Raw genomic sequence first — 20,086 nt, forward strand, 5'->3', positions numbered from 1 at the left:
AGAGTTATTTTTAAGAAACTAATATAGTGACCTGCTACAGTTCCTGAGCTAATATATTTATCAGCCTTTCTCTTCTTGGCAGGTCTTGGTTTTTTCACGCCGACTGTGATCAAACCTGCGGCAAAGATAGCGCCCAATATTGATGTTGTGTTTGCTCTCGTAGTAGGCCTGGTTGTTGTAGAACAGTAACTGATTGTAGTTGACAATAATAAATATAAGTCTTAATACAAGATCATAATTAAAATAAAATATAAGTTTATTTAAATAAGATCATACAGTCAATTCCAATTCAACATATTCTAAAAGAATATGTTTTGTATTCATGAAAGTTCTTTGATAAGAAGAAGTATCAACTAAAATAACAAGATCCAATCCAATGTTAGGAATATTGCTAACATTTCACATAATTGAAATAACGCGTAAAATAACACTATTCAAATCAGTGAGGAATTTCCAGAATCAAAAGATAATCTATGACAGACATACAAAAGAACAAACGAAAAGTGTTCATAATCATAATTAGAGATGACACTTGCTAAAGTACCTGAAGATTAGAAGAACGATCACAATAGAAGATATCAAGCCACTCACTCAATAAGATATAAATACCTGCCTTCAATTAGAGTAGTTTTTATTTTAACTTAAACTGAAACAAAGATCAGTCTCAAAAAGTACCTACACTGCTCTTTGTTTTTGTTTTTATCTCTTACTTGGTTATTATTACTACTATACGACACAATGAATCACGATTCAAACGCTGGTTCTTCTACTAGAGACAATGATATCGCTCTTCCAGATGCTGAACATTATGAAGACATGATTCGAGCTAGGCTAGCAATGGATAAAAATACGCAAATGGTCATTGCTGAAAATCAAACATATCGTCCCAAGAACACGACTGCTGCTTATAAATCTAAGCAAAGAGAATGGTTTGTAAGTTAAAAGCTATATGTTATAAAGCTTGTTTGGGTAATGATTTCTAAAATTGTTTGAAATTGAAAATAGGAATGGCGCGCCAACAAAGAAAAAGTTACGGATAGTGCTATTGTTTATGACGCAAAGCTAGCTTTCTTTCTCAAAGACTATGTTTTGACCTGTGGAAACAAATTCAAGAAAAATGCAGATATATCACCCGCACCATTGGGTAGGAAATCAGTCCTTACTTATGTAAAAGCTGTGGTTGATTTATACCATCAGCAGGTAGAAGCAGGATTCAATAAGCATATAATGGCAAGAGGGCCTATCATGAAGCGCTTTCTTGACACTCATACCAAAAAAGAAACAAGACGCAAAAGAACCGAATATGAGGATTGTGGAAAAAATACTTTGAATGGTGACTATACAGATAAAGAATTGCTTCGAATCAATCAGTACTTTTTTATTCAAAACAACATCTTTTCTTTGAGAAACAAAGTCTGCTTTTCTATGAGTCATACCATGCTTATGCGTAGTGAGGCTGCTCTTGGAACACAGCTGCCATATTTATTCATCATAGAACTCAAAACCCAAGGCCCCTCTTCTTGCTTTGCTATAATATCCACTATAATATTTGGTAAGACTAATAAGGATGGCAAAATTCAATATGGTTCTGCTCTTCGCCATAGGGATGTTGAAGTTTGTCCACATGGCGCTTTTGCTTAATATTTTTTTTCCTTGTTCCATCATCAAAACCTACCATTTCCAAACTTCTCGACTCGCCGTGATTGGTATGACACTTACTTGTTTCCAAACGCTACAGGGGATGGATCAATTACTTATAGTGAACAAGCCAATATTTATAAACAAGTGTTTAGGTATTGTGGTGTTCATTCAAGCAAGCTCACTCACGTCAACAGAAAGAGTGCCATTAATATGGTTGCAAATGAAGATGTCTCTGGAGACCAACAGAGACAAGTTGGACGTTGGGGTAGCGATAGAATGGTTGGTTGCTATTTGAGTGGCCTTTCTGTTGATGCCATTAAAGTGCCGGCCGGGTTCACTACTCGTAAAGATGATTACTTTATCAATCGTGGTTCAATTGAGCCATCGGAAGAACTGCGCAAAACGGTGTTTCCTTCGATTGAACATTGGAGAGAGAAGTTTTACAGGAAGGAAGTTGAAGACGTATTGCTGGGCCAAGCTTTTTAGATTTAATGGATTATTTAAGAACAGTTTTTTTGCAAGTAAGGATTATTTTTTTTACAAATCAAGTCATAATGCTTACGATATCTAATTATTTTTATCTTAGGACTCAGTGGTATTGAAGGGAAAATACCCCGAAAGCTTTATTTGGTCCCACAGCATATTTGATACTGATCTTTACAAAGACTATGAAGAGCTTCTTTCAGCTGCAATCGCTGCCAACGATGAGAAGTTCAAGATGAGCCAACATCTGGAAGTTTTGTTACCTGAAGTTGTAGCAGCTATGAAGACAGGGTTTGATTCAATGAATGCTATGCTGAACATAGTCCAATCCCAAAATCAGCTCGCTTTGGATGCAGTCAAGAAATTGGAAGTAGAAAATCGAACCATGCTCGCTGATTCTTTTTTACAAATTTCAAACATGCTAAGACAAGGTGATGAGAATACACAAATTCAATAAACATCAACCATCCTTCCTCCCTCTTCTGCTCCGCTGTCTTCTATTCCTACCCAAAATACTGCTAACTCAAGAGGTCTACCATCATTCAAAATGAGTAAAAGTTTGATAAGCGTGACAGATGTATGGAGAAAATACTTTGTTGGTCTTGCTGAAAAGCCATCTATCAAGTCTATGGAAGAGCAGTACGGTGCAGATTGGCGCAAAGTAGACAACAGAACCGAGTCTAGGTTTTTTACTAGACGTCTTCCACTGTACAAGAAAATTGAGACGCTGTCAAATGAAAGAGGTATAAGCTGTGAAGAAGCTGCAAAATTTCTTGAATTCAGAAGAATTTCTGACAAGCTTTATATGAACCAAATGTCCAAGTTGGCCGCAAATAATCAGATTAAAGTATTGAAGTATTTTCTGTTTACTATTGAAATTATAATAAAATGATTTACTATAAATATATCATTCAAATGAAAGCGCTAAAGTATCAGCAGAAAAGCGGGATTTAAACAATTTCCAGAAACAAAGTATTTCACCATCCGTCCCTTCCCCCAAAAAATGAGGGGACCGCGTCGGAGATATTGTTATTCTTGAAAAAATACCCTCACAGTATTTTTGACAATTATAAGCAGGTTAGTCGTAAATATACCTTGACCGAAGAGCATAAAACGGATGTTGTTGAATCCATTGATGCTAATCCTTCTGCAACTGTTGTTGAAGTGACCGAGCGTTTATTGAAATGATTCAATGATCTTAAGGTTTCGCACAGCACTGTTTGTAACTTTACGAGACATATATACAATCTTTAGTTGAAAAAAGCAGATTTTTATTCTATCGAAGGAAACAGTTCCAAAAAGATTGAGGAGCGATAGGATTGGGTTTGTAAATGTGAAAATACAGACATGAACCTCATGAAGAATCTGCTTTTGATATAAATATGAAACGCTCAAGAGCTTGGTCCAAAAAAGGTACCCGTGCTATTGTTACAGTATTATATAATGGTTAAGGTAATTAAAAAAAAAGGTAGGAGCAAAGATTGAGAAACAGTGTGAGTACTTTTTGAGACTGATCTTTGTTTCAGTTTAAGTTAAAATAAAAACTACTCTAATTGAAGGCAGGTATTTATATCTTATTGAGTGAGTGGCTTGATATCTTCTATTGTGATCGTTCTTCTAATCTTCAGGTACTTTAGCAAGTGTCATCTCTAATTATGATTATGAACACTTTTCGTTTGTTCTTTTGTATGTCTGTCATAGATTATCTTTTGATTCTGGAAATTCCTCACTGATTTGAATAGTGTTATTTTACGCGTTATTTCAATTATGTGAAATGTTAGCAATATTCCTAACATTGGATTGGATCTTGTTATTTTAGTTGATACTTCTTCTTATCAAAGAACTTTCATGAATACAAAACATATTCTTTTAGAATATGTTGAATTGGAATTGACTGTATGATCTTATTTAAATAAACTTATATTTTATTTTAATTATGATCTTGTATTAAGACTTATATTTATTATTGTCAACTACAATCAGTTACTGTTCTACAACAACCAGGCCTACTACGAGAGCAAACACAACATCAATATTGGGCGCTATCTTTGCCGCAGGTTTGATCACAGTCGGCGTGAAAAAACCAAGACCTGCCAAGAAGAGAAAGGCTGATAAATATATTAGCTCAGGAACTGTAGCAGGTCACTATATTAGTTTCTTAAAAATAACTCTCGATGAAATGGACAAATACCCACATATAAAAGGTCACTATGTAGTCATGGATAATGCACCCATTCACACGTATAAAAACATAAAGAAGTAAATTGAGTATCGAGGGTATAAATGTGTGTATCTTCCTACTTACTCTCCCGAGCTTAGCCCAATAGAACAATTCTGGGCAATGGCAAAGAGTAAGGTTAAGCGTCATCGATTTTTGCAGGAAGACACTTTGTCAAAAAGAATCATGGAAGTCTGTAACAGTATGGATAAAAGTCATTTCAGAGGCTTCGTTTCGCATTCTTACAAGCGCTGGGATAAATGTTGCAACAAAGAACTCGTATAATGGTCATAAACGACTTAATCAAAGACTAAATGCACGATAGGATAAGGTAAACAGTAATTAGGCAACATATAATTTTCTTTATTTTTTTTATTGTTGTTCTCTACAAAAAAAAGCCTGTAAAACCTGGTCTTTGAAGAGGGTAAAAGGAAATGAGAGGGATATTGTAGCTCTGCAGGTAGAATGGTAATTTGGGGGCGAAAGCACTAGTCCTCTTCAAAGGGGAGAAACAAAGGAGGGAGACACGATAGGGATGGATTGTTGTGAGGTGGAGAATACCAAGTTGCTCGTTGCTTTTTGGTTAGATGATGTGGCGGTATTGCGGTCGCAGGGCGGGCGTGTTTTGAACCAAGAGAGGCACGCTTGTCCTTACATAAATCCATCTGGCTGCTGATGATGGTGCTGATGGAGCACAGTTGATTCTTCAGGGCAAGAAGAGCGTCCATGGTATCAGAAAAGCGGCGAAGGGATGCTATAGACCGCGGGTATTGCAGGCGCTGGCGCGGCAAGGCAACATAAAGGCCATCTTGGTCAAGATGGATCGATGACACTGCACCTTGAAAGCCGTCTAATTGAATGACTATGCCCATCATGGCATTGGCAGCATGTTGTTCAAGCGAGGCGTTCAGCAGCTTATCTAAAATGTCTTTCCCTTCGCGCAGAAGTTTTGCATTGTCATTGATTATCTTGTCGTTGGCGCTGCCATCAAGGGCTGCCTCCGCCGCGGCAACGTCGATCATCTTGGATGTGTGGTGGCAGTTATGGACAAAGCGAATGTCAATCTTGAACGCAATGGGATGATGATGGCTATTTGCATACATAGCTCGCTTGTTGATAGCCGTAAACGTGTTGCTCGTTTCGGCGATTCTGGTTGAGATGTACGTTCCAGCAAACAAACGGTCAAACAGTGGTAGCCACAGTTTAAAGGTCACGTCATACTCGGTGGGTTGGATTCTTCGCAGGGGATCCAGCATGGTTCGATGAATGGTTAATGAATCAAAGAGCTGCAAGACAAGACCTAGACCCATCATCGAATCTTCATCAACGTCGTTTGCCTCCATGAATTTGGTCAAATAGACCCTGGCTGCTGCCTCCTTGGATCGCTCGCACAAATGGATTATGTGTGTCAGGGCTTCGTCAAGATGAGAGGGTCGAGCAAATGTGAATGTTTCCTTGAACTTGTGCTCGTATTGTGCATGCATCTCCATCCACTGCGGTGCGCCAAACAATAATCGTTGACCATCTTCGTTCGCATTTACAAAGTCGAGGATGCCTGAGAGGCCGGATGACATAATAGACCGTTCAGCGGAGGATATCAGGCCGCCTTGGGTATATCGCTTGTGTATCTCGATGGCTGCCTTTTCAATGGTGCTTTTAGTCGTTATAATGTCTGCACATTCATCTGGGCAGTCGTTGTAATCTTCGGGTGAATGGGCAATGTTGTCGCTCGAGGTAATTTCAATTGCGTCTTTTCGTATCACGTCATTTGCATTGTTGTCATCGCTGGGTGGGTGATCTGCGTCAGTGCTCAGGCTGGCGCTGGAGCTCGATATGGTGTTTCCGCCCATTGCATTTTGCGCCTGCTTGTCTAAAGCATCTTCCACCAGTAATGTGCCAACAAGGTCGGCTTTTAATTCATTTTTTGCTTTGGCATGATCGACAGTGCTTTGAATGGCCATCTTGTCCATGACGCGCGAGTATGCGCTGAGGAATCGATCTTTGGTCGGTTTTTTGTCGAGGAAGGTGATTAATCGGTCAGTATAGAGCTGCATGGGCATGCTTGTTGTATTTTTGTTGATGGAACGCAAGGAATGTTTGAATAGACTGATGGCTTTTGAGGCTTCGACATCGGGAAAGTGCTGGTTGATGCTCGAGCAAACGATATCGAAATCTCCCCACTTGTCAACACGAATATCTGCAAGGATTTGGTTTGTTTTATAGCCTTCAAGTTGCTTTTTGTCAAAGACAAATTCATGTGGCAGCCCGTGAGGTTGTGGGGGCATGACAACAATAAGGAGAAAAAGAAAGTGTTTTTTTTTTTTTTTTTTTTTTGTAAATAAATAGTTTATTTTTATGTAATAGGAGTCACACGTCTGAGAGCGGTGTGAACCAAAAGAGATGGAGTTTAAGCTATGGAATATGCTAGTCAAGGTCGAGTCTGCCCCTTTTGAGGGTGGCAAACTGCGACATAGCACGAGTGACCAATTGTGTATCAATAAAAGGAAAGTCGTCAATAATAAACCTCCAATGGGTACGCCAGGTAACAGAGAGCACGCAGCAGCTGAGAGTCGAGAGATCAGTATTGTCAACAAAAGGAAACCGCTGAAAAGACCAGAGGATAGAGCAAACATCGGCCTGAGTGAAAGTGAGGTGTGAACTAAAGAAGTTGAAGGCATCTATCCTTACTCTCCATTTCCTGGGACAGCGCAAGAAGAGGTGTTGTAGGTCTTCATTATTAGCAGAGCAAAATTTACATTGTGAAGAGGCCAAACCGTTATCGAATTTTGAGAGAAGTGACTGACTAAAGAGTTTACGATGGAATAGACAATACCATAAAGACCGGCTTTCAGGCGAAACAGGCATTTTCCAAAAAAGTAACCACTTTGAAGTTGGTATTGGTGACAGTAGCGATGATGGTAGAGATCGCTGTATTAGAGACAACTGAAATGGTTTAGGTTTGTAATCGATCCATTGAGGCTGCGAACAGAAGGCATCGATGAACGCTGAATCATATACTTCTCCCCAATGGCTTATTTTGATTCAATATATGAGGCCAGATAAGCTGATTTAGCTTGATGATACGGTTATGAATATCTCGGCTTAACCTGGAAACCAGACGAGGGTAGAAAGGCTGTTCAGATGATAATAAAGGTCGTATACATCCAAAGTGGTGATCATACATAAAAAACTGAGACACCTTGAGTTTTTTGTGTCGTGATCGAGTGATCCAATAATCAGTAGGAATCATAGCGCATATAGCGGACAGGAGCACGTGGAGAAGTGTGGCAGGAGTACACTTTGCCTGTTGTGTATCTGCATATCCGAAAGAATCAGCCGCCTCATATATGTTTTGCATAAAGTTATTGGCGTGAGCAGCAGGACATAATCGCAAAAGAGGGAAAAAGAGAGCCAGTCTTGTTCCAGTATTTCCTGAATAGAAACGACGTATATGATCTAGCAATATAGGTTGACTACAAGATTGAGGGAAGTTGTCTTCCGGAAGTTGACGAATCCAGCGTAGCTGTAGGTTGTGTCGTTGAAATTGTGGATCCAAAAGACCTAACCCACCTAAATTTGGATTTAAACACAACTGCATGTATTTGATCTTAGGTTTGCAGTTATGCCAGACAAACTGATAAATCACAGAATTGAGCCGTCGAAAGAAGGTAGTCGGCAAATGAACCATCCGCAGAACATACCACAATTTAGAAAGTATTAATGCATTCACTATGGTAACGCGTCCTTTGATAGAAAGTCTACGTTGAGAGTAGATAACTTAGAAAAAAAAGAAAGAAAAAATGAGTTTAAATTCCACAGCGAAGGCGTTCATTTTTAACACCAGTTATTTTTTCATTTTAGTATGCTCATCTTTGGCATAAAAAGTAAGCTTTTGTTTTTTTATATATAATAGCTTCTTTAAAACTATAAACCAATTACATATATAAATCTTATGCTTATACTTCATTTTCAGTACAAAATCTATGCCTTTGAGTGATTTATTAAGTTTTGAAAAATAGCGGTCTTGAAATCACTGATTTCAAGCTCTTGAAATTCGAGTAACATTCGGTATTATTTGCAGTGATATTGCTTCTTGGAAACACTGTACCATCACCTACTATGGTTATTGATAGCCCGGTGCCGGACAGGTTGCTGAGAAAACAGGATTACTATATATGGAATAGGGAGTTGGGGTGGCATAGACAGCCTTTCAAATAAAAAGAAGCAAAAAGAAAAGAGCCGCTGATAATTATACTGTTTAATCCCCCATTCGGAATCCTTGCCGACACACGCACAAAAAGCACATTATTTTTTATTCTGTGATTCCTCCTTCTTTTCTTTCACTTTTCTTTCCTTTTTTTAACTCCTTCCTTTTATATATAGTGTACATAATATGACTTCAACAGCAGTTAGGTACAAAAAATATATTTAATTATAAAATCATACTAATAGTAATTTAGGGTTGGATTACGAGTTCGACCTTTGACTGAAAAGGAAATAATGAATAATTGCACAGAATGTATATCATTTATACCAAACACACCACAGATATTAATAGGGGCAGATAAATCTTTTACTTATGATTATGTATTTAACAACAAGACAGATCAATCTCAAGTATATCAGCAAGCAGCATCTCCATTATTGCACAAATTCATTGATGGGTAAAGAGAAAAGAAAAAAAAAATAGTTAAAAATATCTTTATTTTATTTTTTTATTAAAATGTTTTTTTAAGATTCAATGCTACTATTCTAGCCTATGGGTAAAGATAATAATCGTACAATCAATCAAGTGTTTCTTAAGCATCTTATAGTCAAACAGGATCTGGCAAGACATATAGTATGGGTACTACTTTAAAAGACAATTCAGAAAATGAAGGTAAGCATATGAATGATTATATTTTACTTTGCAACTAAACCGTAGATCATCAAGGCATTGTGCCTCGTTGCATCATTGAATTATTTGAAATATTAAAGACCAATGAAAAACAAGATCCAGACTTCAAATATGAGGTTTATGTCTCCTTTCTTGAACTTTACAATGAAGAATTTATCGATCTGTTAACCATCACATCCAAGCGTAAATCATACCAACCACAAACTACAGAAGTGTCCATTCGAGAAGATGTGACGGGGCAAATCTATTGGAGTGGTGTCAAGGAAGAAATTTGTTATAGTCCACAGGATGTCTTGAATTTCTTGACTCAAGGCTCACTTCATCGTACCACTGGATCTACCGAGATGAATTCTGTCTCTTCAAGATCACATGCCATCTTCTCCCTTATATTGAAGCAGCAAAAAACACAAGAAGAAGAAGGAGGAAAAAAAGTGAGCAAGTCCCTAACAAGTAAATTCCACTTTGTTGATTTAGCAGGTTCTGAACGTGTAAAAGAATAGAAAGAAATGTCTTCTTTTTTTGAGAATTGACTAACAAAGATTTAATAGTTGAAAAGAACACATGCACAGGGTGATAGAGCTAAAGAAGGTATTGCTATTAACTCTGGGCTATTAGCACTGGGCAATGTTATATCAGCCTTGGGAGATGAAGCTCGAAAGATGACACATATACCCTACCGTGACAGTAAACTCACTCGACTCTTACAAGACTCCTTAGGTGGCAACAGTCAAACACTGATGCTCGCCTGTGTTTCACCAGCTGACACTAATTTTCAGGAGACGCTGAGCACACTCAAATATGCCAACCGTGCTCGCAATATCAAAAACCGTGTGAGTGTCAACCAAGAATTTACAGGCTCTTCTCCAGAAGTAGGACAACTTAAGGCCCTGGTGTCTAAACTACGCATAGAGATTGCCGAGTTACGTGCAGGACAGCAACCTACCGAGAAGATAAAGGAACTGACGGCACAAATCGTTCAATTAACTAATGAAAGAGACACACTTTTGCTAGAACGCGAATTGAGTGAATTTAAGCAATGTGATGAAGATACGCTTTTGGAAAACATTGGATCCACTCGAACAGTTCAGACACATCCTATAATTGAAAAATACCAAAAGATGAATGAACACCTTCAAAGTGAGTTGCAAGATGCGCATGATAAACTAAAGATGATGCAAGATGAGCGTCATGCGCTTCAAAAATTTTCTCATCCACCCGTGCAGAAAAAGCCAACGAAAAGTAATAGCAACCCAAGACGTAGAGCGATACGCAGACCTATTGTAAACACAAGTGCCAGTTTACGAAAGAAACATAACAACAAGCGCAGCAATAAGAAGTCGGTAGTGGTGATGGAAGAGGAAGATGATGAAGGGTTTGTCAATGATTTTCAGGAACAAGACATTGTGCGACATGAGGAAGTTAAGGAGAGCATTGCTAAAGTACGTGCAGATATTAGAAAAAGTCTTCAGGAATTGGTCAAGGTTAGAGAGAACAATCAAATGTTTCCTCCTTATAACAAGGGTTGATTTTCTTTCTCTTTTTTATAGCCCCTGGAGAACCCGTCTTGGGAAGATGAACTAAAAGTAAGGAGCAGAAAAACGTTGGGCTGTAACCCCTCCCCCTAATTATTTTTTTCAGGTTTTTGAGAAAGAAGAAAACAATCTGCATAAACAAGATGAAAACATGTATTCATTGAACATTGAAGAGTTTATTCAAGATATAGAATCATTCGTAAGAGTAAAAAATGGATGGCGATTTTTCACAATATTAATCTTTTGGATAGACTATTCCTACATGGAAACAAAGTGAGGGAAAGGATTCATTCAAATCGGACTCAAGTGATGAGTCTACAGTTCAAAGTCGACTCTCCCAACAACAGACTTGTGTATCTCATTCCAAATTCACAGCACAACTCTCTCGTATGTTGCACCAGATTCAATCTGATATCAAAGTGAAAGAAGAGTTAGTATCACATCTTGAAAAATCAGAAATCGAATACACCTTTATGCGCAAAAAGTTTGATGAAAGAATCAGCTTACTTCAAGCACAACTGGTAGATATTCAAAAAGAAAAAGACATGGCCTTGATGCGAGCAAAGTCCAATGTCGCCATCAAGACAGACGTGAAGCATCAAGTGGAGCCAGAGATACGACAGGTGTATGAACACAAAATCAAACAATTAAGTACAAAAATTCAGGATTTGACTCGCAAATATTCAAGTGCAACCACCAGCGTTCAATCAGCACGCCATCAAAATGAATCGGCTCTCAAGACACTCAAAACGAGTATTCAAAGATTAGAGACAGAAAAGAAAAGGCTGGTACAACGTATGCGAATGGAAGCTGAGCGTGTAAGAGAAAAGATGCTAAGACAAGAACGAAAGATCCAGCAACTTCAACGACAGCAAGCTCAATGTAATCAAGCCAAGAAAAGATTAGAAAAAGAACATGAAGAACAAAAGGTTATTCTCAAGAAACAAAATGAAGAGATCTTGATGAGTACAAGTCAATTGAAGCAAATGATAAGCGTCATGAAAAAAGCAGTGAGAGAGGGTGGTATACTAGACGAGAAAATGCTTGCAAAACTGACACCGATTATGGGTGGGCATTTCGCTGTCATTGCTCGTGGTGGAGGACACGGATTTCCAAAGAAAAAAAAGAAGAATCCTGTTCCTTTGGGTATCAGGGTGAGTCGTAAGAAGCAATTGCTGGATAAAGCGTTATCACAATACATTCAGGGAAAACAAGCCATTGTAGAAATGGAAAACTTACTTGTTCGCAGAGAGAGACTGGTGAAAGAAAAAATAGACCTAGAAGAAGAACGAGAACAAGTGTACTACGTAGAGAGAGAACATGAAGAAAATACAGGACAACCAATGGATACAATTGCTATTGAGTTGATGGATGAACGTATTGACCTTGTGTCCGCAGAGATATCATATTTATCAACAAGAGTACGTAGTCTGCAAAGGGAAGCAGCAGAAGAAAGTTTGCAAGCAGATGAGCAATTAGACACTGTCATGATTCACAGACCAACAAAGCATGTCACATTTGTAGACGAAATTGTCACAGAAATGAATCATGATGAACAGCAGTGGATGGATATCGACACATTTGATGAGCAGTTTAGTGTACCAATCAATGCGGCGCCTGAAGTAGCTCATGATATTTGCTGCAAGCTAATCAAATCATTTGAGACAGATGAATGTCACAATATTATAGAGAATCTGGTGGGCGATATTATGGAGTTAAAAATGAGTGAATATGAGAAACAGACGACAGTGAAGGATATGGAACAGACCATCCTTGACTTAAGACGCACATTAGAGCATATGAAGCAAAATAATGAGCAAAGCATATTAGATATAATGACCAAAAAAGATACCAGCAGCAATATCAACAATAATACCATCAATCTTAGTTGTGATACCAATGTTAATAATCATACTCAATTAATCAGCTTACCTAATTCACCTGTTGCTTCGCCTTATAACAATACGAATCTGCAACCACCAAAAATAAGAAGAGACTCAATCACGCCTTCTCCTGATAGATTTTACAACTTGATTCAAACAAGGTTGTCATGGCAACAACAACAATCAGAAGATATCCAGGCTTATATTTCAGATCATGATTCTAGCACATCATCTATTCGGAGTAGTCATTTAAGAAGGTCTTCTATACAATCAGACACATCTATACAGCAACAACAAACACAAGAACAAGAACATCAATATCAACAGAAGCAATCACAAGAATACCAACTTCAGCATCAACGTCCTAGTCCGATACAAAAATTGATAAAAAAAGCACCAACAAACGAAAAGCCATCTAGTGTATTTTATAGATTAGCACAAACTCCCACCAGATCTTCCAAAGCCAAAATAACATACCGACATAGTAGTGGTAGTGTAGAAGAGCTAAAAATGAAGTGGGAACCAGTAGAGAAAAGACCACAGAGTGCAACAATGAGTCACTTTATTTAATAAAATAATTTTTTTATTACTGTTCAGTATATAAAAAGGGAGGCTTATAATGCATGATTTACAGATTGAAAAAAGGGATATACTATACATTTGTATGTGATTGGCATAGATGCTTATATACACTTGAGAATATTTAAGGTTGGGATTATAAACTGAATATTTCAGTGTCTTTTGGTTTCAAACATGTTTGATTTGCTTGGTGCGCACATTAAAGGTAACCGTTTTCTTGGCAACTCGACAATGATTCTCTTGCGTCGACTATTTTCACAGCAAGATTCATCACAAAACCAGGACTCATTCGATGCAACAAATTCATCCGATAATTCTTGGGGGCAACACTTTTGATGATAAGCCTTGGGACATCCCTCGCAGCGTACCAACACATTACCTTCCCATGAGTCTTTGCGCTGACAAGCGGAGCAGTAAAGTTGAAGTACAGGTCTATCTCTTTCATCGATTGATTCTCTTGTGAACCCAGTTAAATCAAGTCTTGGCAATTTGCAAGCAAACCCATATCCTTTATAGTCGCATCCATGCTTATTGCACAATGTTCTTTTACCCCATGGTCCAGGTCTCCAATTGACACCTTCAGTTGTACCACAATACCTACACCAATCAACATTGGCCTTGGTTAATTTTTGATAAATAGTGGGTTGGGCGGTTGGACGGGGCTCGGTTTTGGGAAAGTCTTTGTATTCGTTTTCTTCAATCATTTTTTGCTCCATCTTTTGCTGCTTATTTTGCTGCTGTTTCTTTGAATAGGGCTTGAATTCGGATTCCTCCCATGAACCAATAGAAGAGTTATCGTCTTCCTCTGGCTCGAATGGTTGAAACTCTGTATTACCATGACGACCGATTGATTCATTGTCTTCATCATCTGATTCAGATTCTTCTTCATTGGAAGCATCAAAGTATCCACTGTATTCCAAGGAAGGGGATACAGGAGGGGTATTTAATTCTTGAATCTTTTGCTTTTTGTTTTGTTCTAAAACAGAATCAGACCACCTTCTTTTATTAGAGAATACATAGTCCATGGTTGAAGGTTCCTTTGCAGGCTTCTTATCAAGAAGCTCAAGGCCAAAGTCAAACAAACTGCTTTCTTCTTCTAATGGCAAAAGTTCACTAGGGCTTAGCGAACAATCATCATCATCGCTTTGAGTGGATGCAGCAGAAGAAGGAGCAGGAGACATTTCTCTATCATTCATTGCAGGTGAAAAGAAGACATCCTTGACTAGATCTTTTTGTTGATGTTCAATGGTTGTATCATAAGTAATAGTAGCGTTTTCTAATGTACGATGAATGGGTACATGGTGCATTGTAGGCTGATACTAGAGATATATTAATAAAAAATAAATTTAAAATGGCTTATGAACTTACAGAAAGCTGTTGCTTGTAATACATATAGTAAGCATAAGATGGGTCGTAAACCAATGTATTGGACATCGAAGGTACGACAATAGGGGATGTCATTTCAAGGGTTGCTTCTTTTTGAGGATTACCAGTGGATGGAATACGATGATAAGCCGGTCTATATATGGAATAATTTGATTCTTTTTGATAAGGCTTCATTACTTTAGAGTAGTTCATCATATATAAAAGATAACAAGTAAAAAAGAATTAAGGAAAAAGACGAATAACTGAGAAAAAGGACGCACAATTTATATAAGAAATTAGAAGATAACTAAAAGGAGAAAGTAGTACAACATGGTTGGCCCGATACTCTAAAATAAGGGGAGAAGCGAGGGAAAATAGCACTCGAACTTTATTTAAACTAAAAAGACCAAAATAATGCGTAAAGAAAAAAGAACGTGCCACTTGTAAATTTTGTCACACCTTCATTTCTTTAGTGCTCTCTCCGACTGAATAGCCCATATCACAGCAGTCATGAAAAGATCACAGATCATCCAGACTATAGATTCAAATACTATTCATTTAATACAAGGTATTCTTACACAAACTATTTGGCATCTTTACATCCTGTTTTTTTGCATAGATCAAGTATTTTTCTGCATTATTATAAGCAATTGTTGAACTCCAATTTTGAGGCACATGGAGTGTTGTACACCTCGTGCTTCGCTCCCCTCTGGGTCTATACATCAAAAGAAATGAAATGTGTTTGCATATGAAAGCTATACTAAAATGAAGGGACAGCATTAACTTCTCAGTCACAGCACCTTCGCGTCTCTTTCTCTACACAAACAAAAAAAAAGTAACATAGACAGAACGTGGAGAAATGAAATTTATTTTTGTATACAATTCTAGGTTTCTTCGTTATCTCTTTGTACGCCTGTTTTCCTAATTAACACACTTTTTTCCCAACCACAATCCCAAGCACTAAATAGTCAATGCTTTATATGCAAACTGATTTAAGCAAAATCATGATTGTCTTTTGTATTATTTATCTAAAACATCTTTTGGTTACGTTAATATCTTTTTTAATATTCATATTGACCAGTTCTTGAATTCCAGAAAATAATTGCGAGCTTTGTGTAAAATATTTGAAAAAATGATATGATTTTCTTTACACAAAAAGGCATTCTTTTTTATATTTTCTTTTTCTCCATTATTTAACCTTAATTAATCATTCTCTATTTATATGCTTTGTATGAAGCAAATAAGATGCCTATTTTATTTTTATTCTTTAGTCGAATAACACAAGTCTCATTATTGTATGCTTTGGGTCTCGTCTTCCAGTTTCTTTACAAAACTCAGACTTCATAAAAGGTAATAAATTTTTGGGTGTCGGATTAACTAAAATTTATCACAATCTCCGTTTGTTTTTATTGGGAAGGATCGAATCAGAAATTTATTTATAACCCTTGTAAGTATGCTGGGAGTAGTAAAATGAAAGAATGAGAAGCTGGGCGTATAAAGTACTCTGATACTAAAATAGAACTTGAAGATCTAAAATCTTGGATCTTTATTTTAATAAAAATTAGCTGGAGACCCCAATTAGGTAAACTCATATTAAGTTCAGCCATCAACTAATTCTCTCTAAACTAGCACATGGCAGTATAAAGTTAAATGAAATATTCCCAAAAGGTTAATTTTGCAAGAAATAATTACAATATTGTAGGTTACAATAAGCATGAAACTCATTTGAGAAGAAGCGTTCAAAGAGAAAATTGCATGAATAAAATAAAAAGACGCGCTTTTATTGTTCTCCTTTGAGAGTATCATAGCATGCTTAGATAATCATTACTATACTAATGAAAATATAAGTTAGAACGTGTATATGCCAATGGGTTGAAACGAAGATCTTTTAAAGTAACACATAAATTTGTGTGTATAAATAAAAATTGGTGCACATTTTTCTTTCTCCCGACAAATATTAGTTGATGATGGTACATTTGTTTAGATTGTTCTTGACTCTTTGTTTTTTTTTCTTTTCTTTCCCAGTAAATTTGAATGTAGTACATTTAATATATCGCTCAATTGCATTTTTTTTTTTTTTTTTTTTAGTATAAGCGATCTTTTCTGAGCCATATTCTTTCTATTTCTCTCAAAGAGATCAATTGTTTAGCGGGAATACAAATTAGATGCACCATCGTGCATTTACTAAGTCTACAAATAATGCGATTATTTTTGTTAATTCTTTCAAAAAAAAGTTTTCTTTAACTTTAAATAGAGAAAGCTTAAGCAATAGAATACTCAAATAAACCCATATGAAACATTTTCTTTATATGACTCTGACTACAAATTAAAATTCAAATAAACATATTGGCAAGTTACAATTTGTGATCGCGGTCGGCCACTAGAAAAGAAGCGGTACTTGGATAGAATAGTAAAGAGAGCGCACAGAGTCACGGCATTTAGCTGAAAAATGAGTGCTTTCCAAAGAAGTATCAAATCAACCAAAAATAGCTTGAATATGTTTTACATCCATCAAACTGACAAAGTTTCTTTTAAGTTTTATTCATGTTTTCTTATTACACTAATTACTGTTGCTCAAATAAAAAAATATATAAATACCCTTCATGCTCTCGGAATTTGTTTAAAACACGAATACAACAATAGAGCTTTTAATCGTTTTTAAACTTCCAATTTCTTCTATTTGAATATAAATAATGTATGTTTAAACATTTATGCTTAACGGTTTCTGCTCTTCAAAAAAAAAAAAAAAATTCAGCAGCGATTGAATCCAGTCCACCTCCCGCTTCCTGTCGCTCGGCTACATTTATTAAAAATTTCAAACACGGTTTTCTCTTTGTTCAATTATACTTTTAGGAGTAGAGCTTCAGTATTCGATTGTAGAGGAGTTTGATGCATGAATGTACCCCTTCAGAAGGAAAGTCTTCTTTAATACTTGTAAACAATAACGTATTTCCCAAATTCCTCCTTTAAGATGCAATCGATACGTTTCACAAAAATATAGTTTGTTTTTGATCATTATATTGACAGATTTCTATAATTATAATTCTGAAAAATCATCCACTTTATGATAATATTTAGTACACATTGTAAGAATAACTATATGAAACATTGCCATAAGGTGTTTTGTAACGAAAGAAAAGAGTAGTTAATAAACGACTTGTTATAAAAAGCTATTTAAATAGCTTACATCACAAAAAATATAATTTTCGACTTTTAGAATCTAGGCTTATTTTGGGCATCATTTCTATGCTTCTAAATATCGGAATAACAGTCCTATTTCAAGATAAAAAGATAATGCACCTCTCCTTATAGCGTTTTGCGTTTGAAAATGGAATTTTTGAAAAATAAAATACCAATGTTGACGAAACAAAGACTGAAGATGTGATACATGCTCTCTGAGCCATGCTTTATTATCCTTTTTTGTAATCATAAACTTGCTTTCCCTTTCTTTCTCATCTTTTTTCAAGCCAAGTTAACCTATTCAATTTTTCAGGGAGGGATAATGATAACATAAGAATAATAAAAGTTGTTTACCCAAAAAAACAGTACCAGGCTCGGGTATGTATCACATCTTTAGTCTTCTTTTCGTCAACTTTGGTGTTTGTTGTCGTACCTAAACGAGTTCCAGTTGACTCCATTTCGACTTCCGATATCATACGCTTTTCAGGACAAGAAAAAATTAAAGTACTAATGGCTATACTAGAGGATGGCTTGTAATCGTATTTCTCAAAAGTATTAGAGTTTAAGCTCCAGTTGGCACGCTTCTTGACATCTTTGATGGAGTGACCTAATTCCACAGCTTGGGTACATGAGGCTGCTCGTATAGAATGGGATTGGTAGTTTATTGGTATCAGTCCCTGCCTTATCCATGGCTGCTTTAATCCAATTTGCAACGGTTGTTGGTCGAATTGAAGTTGGTTGCTTTGTAGTCAAGATATGTCAAAAAGAATGTGTGATCTTTAGGGAAGATTTGTCTGATTGTGGCTGTCTTCAGCATAACTTGATGGGCTGTTCGAACAGGGCATACGTTTTCATCCTCAACCGTTCCCAACGTAACCGATTTTATCTGACCTGCTTTTGGAATTCTTGCATGGATACGAATGCTTGTGGTCATCTCATCTTATTCCAAGATAACATCATGATATTGCAACCTACCAATATCCAATTTTGGTCTTCACATGGTTGCGATGCATAGGAGTAAGATTGTTTTTAGTTGTAATTGAACTAGAGATAATCTGATGTTGGAAATAATTCCTTCTTGATATACTCCACAAGAATGTTGACATCCCATGTTCCTAATTGCTGTTCACTAGGAATTTTCACCTCAGAATTTCGCTTTGCTGTGAAAAAATCTTTGAGCGATAGTTGGTCGGCGATGGGCTGTTTTTGACTGTAAATGATTGAAAATACAGAAGCGATTGATGAGCGCAAGGTATTTAGGTGAGTACTGCTATAATACTGGTTATCCTGTAGAAACCTTGTTAAGTTTTTAGTATCATAATGCAATAGGTCACAAGAGGGTTGTTGTTGACGGCACCAAGATGTCCAGTGGTTCATCTAGCTCTCTGTGATGACCCTGTAGAGTACTGGCATATTGGTGAAATGCGCTGGTCACATTATAATGCGTCGTCATTTCCGTATCTTCATCGTAATATTCACCATGAATAACCGCTATATATCAATTGCAATCATCTTTGTTGGCTCTCAGGTTGTCCAAGGCGTTTGTAATAATGATTGCTTTGTCTGGTGTTCTTCGTTGCGTAAAAATTTTCAACTCATTTCTGACAGTAAGCCAAGAAATTCTTAGATAGACTCCTTGCTGAACTTCTTGTTTGCTGAGACAATCAAATAGGGAACACTCAACAGATTAGCATTATATTAAATGCTTTGGTTTATAACAAAATACAGCTTTAGTCTCAATTATGCATAGATTATTAATGTCCTGCAACGCTATAGTAAAAGAAAATCTAAGGCTAAATCACTTACATGGTAAGAGAACGTCGTCATGGTGGTTTAAATCCCAAAAAAAAATGGGTTTTAAGCTTTTGGGACCCTGGGGGGGGGGAAAACGGCCCCTTTTGGCTTTTTTTTTTTAAAAGGGGAAAAAAAAAAATTTTTTTTTTTTTTTTTTAATTCCCCGGGGAAAAGGAAAATTTTTAAAAAAAAAAAGGGGGTTTCCCCAAAAAAACCTTTTTGGGGGGGTGGGTCCCCTCAAAGTTTGGGTTGGGGTAAATTCCCCCATTTTTTAAAACCAAAAGGTTGGGGCTTTTTTTTTTCCCCAAAAAAATTTTTTTTTTAAAAAGGGGGGGGTTAAAAAAAAGGGGAAAAGGGGTGGGGAGGGATTTTTTTTTTTGGGGGTTTTTTGGGGGCCAAAAAAAAAAAAAAAAAAAAAAAAAAAAAAAAAAAAAAAAAAAAAAAAAAAAAAAAAAAAAAAAAAAAAAAACAGAGTTCTTCTAGACTTTGAATACTGTGCAACATGCCTATTAAT

At 36.6% G+C, this 20,086-nt stretch overlaps 7 protein-coding genes across 7 annotated transcripts; 4 read left to right on the forward strand and 3 right to left on the reverse strand.

The window, feature by feature from the left end:
* Positions 1–738: 738 nt before the first annotated feature.
* RO3G_12759 (uncharacterized protein) lies at positions 739–942 on the forward strand (the record flags this gene model as incomplete). The annotated part of the gene is made up of 1 exon (XM_067667343.1): positions 739–942. One exon carries the CDS (start codon positions 739–741, stop codon positions 940–942), a length of 204 nt encoding a protein of 67 aa, XP_067523444.1.
* Positions 943–1,851: 909 nt separating this feature from the next.
* RO3G_12760 (uncharacterized protein) lies at positions 1,852–2,581 on the forward strand (the record flags this gene model as incomplete). Its single annotated transcript, XM_067667344.1, has 2 exons — positions 1,852–2,103; positions 2,228–2,581. 2 exons carry the CDS (start codon positions 1,852–1,854, stop codon positions 2,579–2,581), a joined length of 606 nt encoding a protein of 201 aa, XP_067523445.1.
* Positions 2,582–4,830: 2,249 nt separating this feature from the next.
* Positions 4,831–6,627, reverse strand: RO3G_12761 (uncharacterized protein; the record flags this gene model as incomplete). Its single annotated transcript, XM_067667345.1, has 2 exons — positions 4,831–5,096; positions 5,181–6,627. 2 exons carry the CDS (start codon positions 6,625–6,627, stop codon positions 4,831–4,833), a joined length of 1,713 nt encoding a protein of 570 aa, XP_067523446.1.
* Positions 6,628–6,766: 139 nt separating this feature from the next.
* On the reverse strand, positions 6,767–7,207 carry RO3G_12762 (uncharacterized protein; the record flags this gene model as incomplete). The annotated part of the gene is made up of 1 exon (XM_067667346.1): positions 6,767–7,207. One exon carries the CDS (start codon positions 7,205–7,207, stop codon positions 6,767–6,769), a length of 441 nt encoding a protein of 146 aa, XP_067523447.1.
* Positions 7,208–8,735: 1,528 nt separating this feature from the next.
* On the forward strand, positions 8,736–13,224 carry RO3G_12763 (uncharacterized protein; the record flags this gene model as incomplete). Its single annotated transcript, XM_067667347.1, has 10 exons — positions 8,736–8,755; positions 8,803–8,861; positions 8,901–9,006; positions 9,079–9,105; positions 9,157–9,221; positions 9,267–9,670; positions 9,788–10,720; positions 10,787–10,822; positions 10,878–10,976; positions 11,023–13,224. 10 exons carry the CDS (start codon positions 8,736–8,738, stop codon positions 13,222–13,224), a joined length of 3,951 nt encoding a protein of 1,316 aa, XP_067523448.1.
* A 384-nt stretch (positions 13,225–13,608) lies between these two features.
* Positions 13,609–14,667, reverse strand: RO3G_12764 (uncharacterized protein; the record flags this gene model as incomplete). The annotated part of the gene is made up of 3 exons (XM_067667348.1): positions 13,609–13,631; positions 13,784–14,552; positions 14,602–14,667. The coding sequence occupies 3 exons, from the start codon at positions 14,665–14,667 to the stop codon at positions 13,609–13,611; spliced, it is 858 nt and encodes a 285-aa protein (XP_067523449.1).
* Positions 14,668–18,466: 3,799 nt separating this feature from the next.
* On the forward strand, positions 18,467–18,793 carry RO3G_12765 (uncharacterized protein; the record flags this gene model as incomplete). Its single annotated transcript, XM_067667349.1, has 1 exon — positions 18,467–18,793. One exon carries the CDS (start codon positions 18,467–18,469, stop codon positions 18,791–18,793), a length of 327 nt encoding a protein of 108 aa, XP_067523450.1.
* Between the last annotated feature and the right edge of the window lie 1,293 nt (positions 18,794–20,086).

The sequence above is a fragment of the Rhizopus delemar genome, genomic scaffold (assembly GCF_000149305.1).
Source record: "Rhizopus delemar RA 99-880 supercont3.11 genomic scaffold, whole genome shotgun sequence".
Taxonomy (NCBI): domain Eukaryota; kingdom Fungi; phylum Mucoromycota; class Mucoromycetes; order Mucorales; family Rhizopodaceae; genus Rhizopus; species Rhizopus delemar.